At 33.6% G+C, this 10,161-nt stretch overlaps 1 protein-coding gene across 2 annotated transcripts; it reads right to left on the reverse strand.

Annotated features, from left to right (window-relative positions):
• Window positions 1–852: 852 nt before the first annotated feature.
• LOC136269640 (ficolin-2-like) lies at window positions 853–6,925 on the reverse strand. Of its 2 annotated transcripts, none has more exons than XM_066074917.1 (6): window positions 5,966–6,925; window positions 5,370–5,457; window positions 3,990–4,129; window positions 3,678–3,774; window positions 3,223–3,387; window positions 853–1,420 (listed from the first exon to the last, which is right to left on the reverse strand). In XM_066074917.1, the coding sequence occupies exons 1-6, from the start codon at window positions 6,245–6,247 to the stop codon at window positions 1,152–1,154; spliced, it is 1,041 nt and encodes a 346-aa protein (XP_065930989.1). In that variant the 5' UTR covers window positions 6,248–6,925; the 3' UTR covers window positions 853–1,151. The 2 variants fall into 2 exon arrangements, with proteins under 2 accessions (XP_065930989.1, XP_065930984.1); XM_066074912.1 differs by having other exon boundaries at window positions 5,945–6,923.
• Window positions 6,926–10,161: the final 3,236 nt, after the last annotated feature.

Below are 10,161 nucleotides of genomic sequence, written 5' to 3' on the forward strand. Positions count from 1 at the left end.
GATGTGCTAAAGATTGTCGACATCTACATTTAAACATCCATTGCTTAGATACAATCTTATAAAAGATAAGAGTACAGAACACAGACCACATCCGGTCGTGCAGAGAAATTGTTAACCACGCGTTAGCAAGATAAGATCATGTTTTGGCATTCAATACTTAAATCTATATTCATATTGGTGTTTTTTGCATGTGATATTGTTAATCGTCGCTTTTATGTACGCTCCCATTCAAGGATATGAAACATATGGAACAGCCATATCAACATAAACAGATTATTTAGTTCGCAACCTCGGCTAAAAATATAACGTGCGAACCTTTCTTGAAAACAATCTGTATTATTATCCATTACGTATGACTTTAGCATTACGTTTGTAGAGGTTTATATCATATTGGTTTCATAAGTTTGATCCTTTTATTTAACCTTACATTAATGAATATTCCAAACTGTCTGGTGACGTTTATTCTTGTGCTCATGTGCCGTGATAAAACTTATCGTATATAAAGGATACTGAGAGTTGCAGATTTCCATTACAAACATAAGGGGAAATGTACTCTGAATGTTATTGTAATGCAATGAAACATTTTATAATATTTAATAAAAAGATACAATTAAATGGGACTGTGTGTTTGTGTTTTCTTCACTTGTTACTACACAACTATCGTAATGTCTGCTTTATAACAAAGCTATCGTTACCTCCAAAGACATTAGTTTTTGGATAGTTGTTCTCATTTTCAAAGAGCTCAGTCACCTCAGTGTATCTGATACTCTTCTCTCTCTCTCTCTCTTTCTCTCTCTCTCTCTCTCAGTGGTATAAAAACAACCTCTAATAAATTTTTTAAAAACTAATATAATAAATAATACTTCTTTTTATTCTAGAAACAAATATTGACAAACACGCCACATATTAACTAATATTTTAAACATTGTAATAATCAAAAAAACTATCAGACAATGTTTTGCATATCTTGAAAATCACAATCTATCAATATTAGCAGCTCATGTGAATAATAATAAGAGTCTTGTTCATTATATGAATGACAATTTGACTCCAAACAACCCAAAGCTTAATCATCGTATCAAAATCTGTTAATTATACACAATATGTTAAAGAGAAAAACAATCTTCATTATTGATGATGTCACCTAGTGTCTAGGCAACTCGTCTTACCATTAAGCGAGTTGACTTGAGCGAATAGTACATATCCCGCCATGGATGATAAGTTATCCCGCTAACGTTCCCAGTGGTTTCCCCTGCCAGATACAGGCCGTTAGGGTTCGCACAGCTACAGGACCGGTGCCACCACCCAGATTTCTGATTGACGGCACAGTTACTATTAATTTTATCATTGTCTTGATCCCATGTGGAAAACATCATGCTGTTTATAACCCTGCCAATGGTTGAATTTGTGAAACAGTCCCCTGTAAAAACAAAAATACATGAAAATAAATACAGAACTTGTTTTTTTAATTCGTTAACATATCGGGAAAGTGGCGATGGCTTTGTTATATTTTTTTCTGTTTGAATATTACATCCAAAAACCTTATTTATAGGGAAAAAAAATTATATGACTTAAATTACATAGTTCGTGTTTAAAAAGAATGAATCTAAAATTATTGTAAACAAGTGGCCCAGGGGCCACATCGCTCACTTGAGCAACAATTGCATTAATTCTGATCAAATAAGCATTACAGTATCAAAATATCTTGACAACTAAGTACAGTAGATCTTGCTTAAAAAATGAAAATCTGCCAATTTTTATCCACCTCTTTTTTTTGGTAAATACCAAGCCCCTTTTGTTGTTGTACCTGTAAGAAGGTTTTTTTCTATTCCTAAATACCCCCTCCCCAATTTCGTGGCCCCATTTTTCTCTAGGGAATCATGGTTTCATCATATTTAAATCTGCAAAACCTGTGCTTTCACACTAAGTACTGAGTTTTGGACCGAAAACTTTCACAGAATATTTTTAAAGATTTTCTCTATATATTCCTATGTAAAAATGCAAACCGCCATCACGGCCCCGCCCTAACACTAGGGACTGTGATTTTGCAAACTTGAATTTACACTACCCGAGGATGCCTCTACACAATTTTAAGCTTTTCTGGCCAAATAGTCTTGAAAACGAAAATTTTTAAAGATGTTTTCTTTATAATTCCTTTGTAAAAATTCATCCCCCATTGTGGCCTCACCCTACTCCTGGACTAACTTGAATCTATACGGTCTGGGGATGCTTCCACTCAAATTTGGGCTTTTCTGGCCTAATAGTTTTGAGAAGAAGATTTTCTCTAAATATAAAAATGTATCCCCCATTTTGATCCCGCCATACCCCCAGGGACCATGATTTGAACAAATCTACATTATTTGAGGATGGTTACACGCCAATTTGAGCTTTCTTGGCCTTATAGTTTTTAAAGAAATGTTTTGAAAGATTTTCTCTATATATCCCTGTATAATAGTTCATCCCCCCCATTGTGGCCCCATCCTACCCCGGGGGACCATGATTTGAACAAACTTGAATCTACACTACCTAAGGATGCTTCCATTTTCATTTGAGCTTTTCTGGCCTAATGATTTTTGAGAAGAAGGCTTTTAAAGATTGTCTCAATATATTCCTTTGTAAAACTTGATCCCCCTATTGTGGCCTCACCTTACCCCCGGGGGACCATGATTTGAACAAATTTGAATCTACACTATCTGAGGATGCCACCATTTTAATTTGAGCTTTTCCGGCCTGATAGTTTTTGAGAAGAATATTTTTAAAGATGTTCTCTATATATTCCTATGTAAAACTTGATCTCCCAATTGTGGCCTCAACCTACCCCCGGGGACCATGATTTGAACAAACTTGAATCTACACTACCTGAGGATGCCTCCACAAAAGTTTTAGATTTTCAGGCCAAATAGTTTTTGAAAAGATTTTTGAATAATACCAACAAATTTTCAATAATTCTCAATTATATCCCCTTTAAAAAGGACGTAGCCCTTCATTTGAACAAATTTGAATTCCCTTCACCTATAGGTGCTTTGTGCTAAATTTGTTGAAATATGCCCAGTTGTTCTTAAGAAGAAGATTAAAATGTGAAAAGTTTACAACAACGACAACGACGACGACAACGACAGAGAAATTGTGATCAGAAAAGCTCACTTGAGCCTTTGGCTCAGGTGAGCTAAAAAGCATAAAACCCCGAAGCTAGTGAAGTTTTTGACGCTTAAAAAATCTCACCAACGTTTCCAGAAAACCCTGACAACGTGACTTTGTACTTTCTTGATTCGTCTCCTACATTAAAACTGCTGTACTTGACGTAACGTGTCTGGTTGTCAAAGTCCTCCATGTCCATCCTCATCTCATACGTTCCCTGGTTCAGTAGATGGTGTAATATTTCGTTACCTTTAATAACAGTGAGAAAACTTATTGAAACTCTGATATAAAACTAAGTCTTTGGTTTTTTTCACCGAAAAGAAATACAATAAAATAAGCAACAAAATGGAACTGTTTAACCCAGCAACTTTTTCCCTTAGGATTAAAAAAACACCAGAGAAAAACTTTTCGATATTTTGTAAATACTTTCACGTTAATTTAAAAAAAAAATTGTGGAGTCTTTTACCGCCAACAATTAAAATAAAGTAATATCAAATCTTTAAAATTATCTTGAATTTAGAACACAGTCAGAATAATACCGAGCCAGAACTCAGATCTCATATTCCCGAATCCGTTATTGTACTCTATCCATGTTCTGTAAAAATTCTCAGAACCGTCTTGTCGTCTCTGGAACACCTTGAAATTAAGGAACCAATATAATGATTTCATTAAAAGGTATGCAATGTGTCTTTTAAATAAACATATGCTTGTACACAATAGTAATTTGAAAGAAAAAATAATTGTTATAATTATGTTTTCTTCAATTACATCGTATCAGCCTTTAGAATGAAATGATAATAATAATTATCATAATAATAATAATAAAAAAAATAATAAAATGATGTAAATACTGTCCAGCCACCGCCATCTTTCTCCATATCACAGAAGACTGTAACGAGATTAATGAATGATAGCTTTATTGTGTACAGTCCACTGGGTATGCCACGGTTAATTTTGTGCAGAGAAGTACAGTCATTTGGAATGCCATTGTCTGAAAGAGAGGTAATTTTGTCGACACTAGCATTTTAACATTTTAAGAACAGCATAGTGTGAGATAAAAAAGATAAAGATATCATAGCAACAGTGGTGACAAAACACAAAGGATGGGCAGAGAGAACGTTGGCTGTCTCTTGTGCCATGGAAAACCCTAAGTAAGTAAGTAACATTTTGTTATGGTTGAAACCTTTTTCAACACAACTCGATATCCTTCTAATTAATGAGATGTGTTTTTTTATTGATGACAATGTGAAAGCACGGTACTCAGAACATTCCACAGTTATAATTTTATTTGAATTTTGTCTTGATAAACTTATTAATACCGATATGTTTCGAACATTTGCAATTATGTGATTATTCTAATTTGCTGTGTCAAATTGATTATTTGTATCAAAATATTGCTGAATATTACTATCAAACGAATGTTTCAACTAAGGATTAATATTCTATTTTACATCATATGCTTTTCATATTTGCCTATTTGTTCTTTCATAATCTTTAAGGCTGTGTAATTCTTTTACCTTTTCGTAAACACAAAAAAGAAAGAGAGGTCAGCCATATAATTGTTTATCTGCTTACATTATTTCACTTGCTGATGTAAAAAAATATCCTTGCCTTTATTTTAACATGACTATGACGTCATCAATTGTAATGTTACCTAATACAGAGAATTCGAAGATATATTTAGTCCATTGATATATTGTAACTGTAGTTTCAAAATTTGGACAAGAAATATAATTTAAAGAAATTGACAGGTTTCTTGTGTAATGTTTGATATCATAGTTTTTTGTTTCTTTGTTTTTGTTTTTTGGGGGGTTTTTTTACGTCATACTGATCTAAGTAATGTTTATTCTATCGATCGCTGAGAGTTGCTTGACCATACTCGCGTAATAAATGAAAAAAAAGGTAAAATGAGTTGTTAAAACAAATGAGTTTGAACAAAGGAAACATATGATACATGGTATGGTAGATTTATCCCGATGTAAACAATTGTCTGTCAATCGGCTGAATCATAATTGAATCGAAAAAAAGGCTTGCGGCTTTATCTTTCTTTTAATTTATAGTTTCCCTTTAGTTGTATGCATGAAAATGCGTTGTTTTGTTTTCACAATCAGAGATATCCCTCAATTATTAGATACGATGCCAACAAAGTTTTGTTATTAATGCCTGGAAAAAAGTCATTAACTTTGATGTTTGCCTCTTGAAATACTCTTGTATCCAACTTGTATACTTACCTCGAATACAGTGGACTTTTGTACTGGAGAGCGTCACACACACATCATCGATTGAGCAAGCCAGACATCCATCATTGATATTCGCAGTCTACAAAAACGCCATGAGTTTTATTATCTATTGCATATGTTCCCCAAGTGCTCATACATAATGAATCTCTGCCATTCATTTAACTGAATGTTACATGAAACTGAATGGTCTGGAAATGTGACTGAATGGCATAGATATGCCATTCAGTCACCTTTCAGTCACATTTCAGTTGACTGAATGGCAGAGATTCATCATGTGTCTGTTACGAAGGTTTTGTAAAAAAGGAAATTAAAGATGGATTTAAGACACAACGAAAGGCTTTAAACACAACAATTTATTGAAAATACATCACAATATTCCTCATATCACAAGCTGGATCGAATGACCTAGTCATGATCATATTGAATTGAATAAAGTAATGAGAGATAAACGTTTTTAGAATAACAGTATATTACATCCAAGAAAATAAAGTAAAGCTGTAGTAACAATTTGTATATGGAATCAGGAAAGAAAAAAAACATAAAATAAAGAATAAAAAGAAACTGACCTGATCAATTTCAATTCTAACGTAGTCAGGATTTGGTTCCGTTTCGTTGATGGCCGACATAAGTTCACACATCAGTTCCTGTTTCCGGTAGTTGACTCCTCGACACAGCTTGGGCCTGTGTCTACATTCCCGGACACACTGCTGTTGACCAATGATCCCCATCACCCCAACAACGGGACCAGTATACTTCTCACCGTGAACAACCGCCGATGTCCCCCCAACGTATAATGATGATAAACAAAACAACAGAGTTGTTAAAGTCATTTCATGCCAAGTTCTACCGACCAAAGTAAAAGGATTCATTTTGTCCTGGTACAACCGAGTGACTTTCTGAAATGTTATTAAATACCCTGTGCTGTCTCCAACCTAGTTTGCTCTCTCTCTTGTTATAAGTACCATTTCTTTCTTTATATTACCGATGTAAATCTAAATGGATTTTAAAGCTCTGACCTCTGTGCCAATTACTGCTTAAAATATTAAAAACTCGTCTGTTTTTATTGAATTAGATAGGTTAAGAATATAAGATTACACGAACGGAAATACAGTTCAAATAATAGCGAACGTCATAAACAGGATGTCTTATATGTTTTATTTATATTCCTCTGTGTCTGTTCTCTTACAAATATGGCAATGGTACAACACTTCCAAATGAGTTTACAAACCATGCTTGCCTTGAATTGAGTTCCTTTAGAATGTTTGAAAGTTTTATTCAGAATTCATAAACGATGCAACCCATTCTCTCTTATTATCACCGATGCAAATCTAAACGAATTTTATGGCTATGAACTTCATGGCTTATATCTCCTAAAACAATTAAGAAATAGTTTGTGTTCATTGGCTAAGGCAAGTCAGGAATATACGATTAAACAAACGGAACTACAGTTCAAATAAAAATTAACCTCGTTAAAAGATTTCAATGATTTATTCATTTCCCTATGTTCTCGGTTATGGCAGTGACATAGGACTTCCTATTGCTTTTAACCCCCCCCCCCCCGCCCCTGAAACCCTGAAATGATTTATTGTAGACTGTTTTTAAATTGTATTCAGAAATCATAAACAGTGCAAATTTACGAGAAGATTTGCCAGCAGGCATACAATAAAATAGCAACAGTATTTCATATGTAGTGATTTTTAATCTATATAAAATGCTTAAAAAAGATTCGGCCAATATTTCTTTGGGTATATCCAACTTCATTCCTTTTTATTCTATAACTATGTTTAGAATATAAATATAAATGGCAAAGTAAGTAACTGCATGTAAAGCAACGCAAAGGAATTCACAACGACGGTATTATTTCCAAAAATAAATAACAAAATGGGTAAGACTTCGGCGGATTCCATATTTTTGCGCTTTAATGCAAAAATTGTGGAGGAAATCAAATATACGAATTTAAACTATTAATTTTTCACGAATCAATAACGCATATGTTTGAAAAAGTGTTTAAGCTATCGAATACTGACTACATATAAATGATCTGACTGTGCTGGGGGGGGGGGGGGTGTTACTTCATTACATGTAATATGTTGACATTATTATGTGATTTGCCTTACATTAGAATTAGAAGATTTAAGAAAAACAGATTAAACAAACTTCCTCAATACATAAAAATTTGAAACGCAATCAAAGTAAATAATTTGTTTAAATGTCATTTGTCAGTTCTGTACCAACAATTAAAAAAATATATATATATATAAAAATATAATGTAATACTCATTTTTCTGTTTTGTTTTTGTACGGTTAAGATGTACCGGTAACTCGATAACCTGTGGAAAAATTAATGCCAAAGTTAACTGATCAAAAGTGAGAAATGGGGCAAAATCAGAAAAAAGGAAGGAAAATTGAATTATACACAGTTAAAAATTGATTTGTTTATTCATGCCAAATTCAACGTGGATTAGTATCATTTTTTTATCTGCATAATAGTTTTCCAAATGAAGCTTCTACATCAATTTGTGTACCCAATAAGTTGTTTTTCATGTGTTCAGTGTAGAAAATTAATTTTTATATATCGTTTTATTTGCAAACTTAAAAAAAAAATAGTAATATTTTTGAGAACTTGAAAAAAATCATTTTATTAAGATATAAAATTCAAGTAGAAGTTTCAATAAACTGACAAGTTCTGCGTTCCCTTAATAAGTTACTTGATTTGTGGAAACCGAAAGGTAGTGCAGTTCTATCTTTAATTTCATTTTCTGTTCCTGTGTATGTTATAACATCGCACATTCGCAAACCACACATTGTGGCAGATCGAGAAATGTCAATGATCGCATGGATTTTAGAAACAGAGCGTTTTTGTAGGAACGGATGGAAACAATGTTATGTTGTTTCTTTCTTGGAGTTACTTTCATTTAGCTACTGTGTTGGATGTAGTGACGCCGGGGTTTTCAAAAAGATGCAGACGTTATGCACTCTGTAAGAACGACACACGTGTTCGATGTGCATGCGAAGTAAGACAGCACTGTGTGCGCAAAATAATATGGATACCTTGGAAATCCTTTCAAAGAAAAAATATATTTTGTATTTCATTGATTGTTGTTTCCTTTATTCTTTAGTACAAACATTTTACTAAATTGTTAGTTCATGCATTTAGAAGTCCGTGCTACCTGAGTGCCTCGATCGGAAAGCAACCGACCATGACTTTCTCAACCGATATATATACCCCAGTGGTAGAGGAGCGATCGAAACTAATATGGCGACCAAATGCTTTTATGAAATCATGTCAGCTTTAAGTGGAAAAAGTGACAATAAATTGTAAAATAAAATAACGCATAGAAAATAGCCCTTTAAATCACTGTTTCTTTATACAGCAATATCAAAAACTGTACTGTAAAAAAAGTAAAATTCAATTCAAACGCTCTCTCTAAAGTCACACATCAGTGAACACACAGGTAACTCTACAGTGAACAATGGCCAAGGTGACTTTAAAGGACGACTGCGTAAAACTAATAAAAAGGCAAAAATTGACAAATAAACTACCCAAAATAAATAAATACTTACCACGTCAGCTATCCGTGTCCGCGTCATATGCTGAACTTGAGAGACTAAAACATGCCACACAGGCTTCTACCACGACACCCCCTTCTAACACTGAGCACCTCTTAATCGCTGGACAGCTCGGTCGGGTATAACCTAGCGCCTATTGTTAGGGTCGGCCAAGCCTGTTGCAAAAAAAATATGGGTAAAAACCAAAATCGGGTGCGTTCGATATGAACAGTGATTGTCACAGAACCCTAACATACTTCCTTAAGGGGGTTGAGCGGCCATCATGTCGGTTTGAGGATAAAATTGTACATATTTCTTGAACTAGCTTTAATCTGCCCTAATGTCTTAAACTGTTATCAAAAGATAAAAATCAAGAAATGTGAGGCTTTGCATATTCCTTTGCATGCAGTATACAAGAGCAGACCAATGGCGTTTTGAATAACTTTGAAATGCACAGCTACAGACCTAAATTCAAGGTTTAAATGAAAAAAAAATTAATAGATCATTTGTGTCCACCTTGCAACTATTTTATGAGAAGAACAGTCTAACGTTTCTTATTCAAGATGTAACACTGTGACAGAAGAGGGCGCCCTACGTCTAGAATAGGTCTTATACAGCCATCAATTTGTTTGATATGTTCTTGTCTGTGTATATGGGAAACATTAAACTATAATTTTATTGAAAAAAAGAAATGTAGCTTTTATTTACGACAATCAATAATTTGGACTGCTACTTTATACATACAAGGGTAAAAAAATATTTTTCGGCCAATATTTCTTTTGTTATTTCGAGCATCAATACTTATTAAATATGAATGAAAATTACGTAACTACATGTAGAGTAATGCAGACGACGATATTTTTACATAAAAAAATAACAAAATGGATAAGACGGATGCCATATTACTGCACTTAAATGCAAGAGTTGTGGAGGAAATTAATGATTTGATTTTAAATCTTTTTTACGAAGAAATATAGCATATGTTTCAATAAGTTTTTAAGATATCGAATACTGATTACCGATGAATGATTTGACTGTGTCGGTGGGAGAAAGGTTACTTGGATACAGTTAATATCACACTGGTATACAAATAATTATACACTGGCATACAGTAAGTGTCACACTGACACACAGTTAACGACACACTAGCTAACGGTTACATGTAATGTCACACTTGCATACAATTAATGTCACACTGGCATACAGATAATGTCACACTGGCATACAATTGATG

This window comes from Magallana gigas, chromosome 1, assembly GCF_963853765.1.
Source record: "Magallana gigas chromosome 1, xbMagGiga1.1, whole genome shotgun sequence".
In the NCBI taxonomy this organism is placed as follows: Eukaryota; Metazoa; Mollusca; class Bivalvia; order Ostreida; family Ostreidae; genus Magallana; species Magallana gigas.

Excerpts from the sequence above, each read along its gene's own strand:
- LOC136269640 (XM_066074912.1), bottom strand. The coding sequence starts at position 6,247 with ATGAATCCTTTTACTTTGGTCGGTAGAACTTGGCATGAAATGACTTTA. Across the intron at positions 3,775-3,989 it reads AAGATGGCGGTGGCTGGACA|GTGTTCCAGAGACGACAAGA; the intron begins GTATTTACATCA and ends CTTAATTTCAAG. Across the intron at positions 1,421-3,222 it reads AGGGTTTTCTGGAAACGTTG|GGGACTGTTTCACAAATTCA; the intron begins GTGAGATTTTTT and ends TTGTTTTTACAG.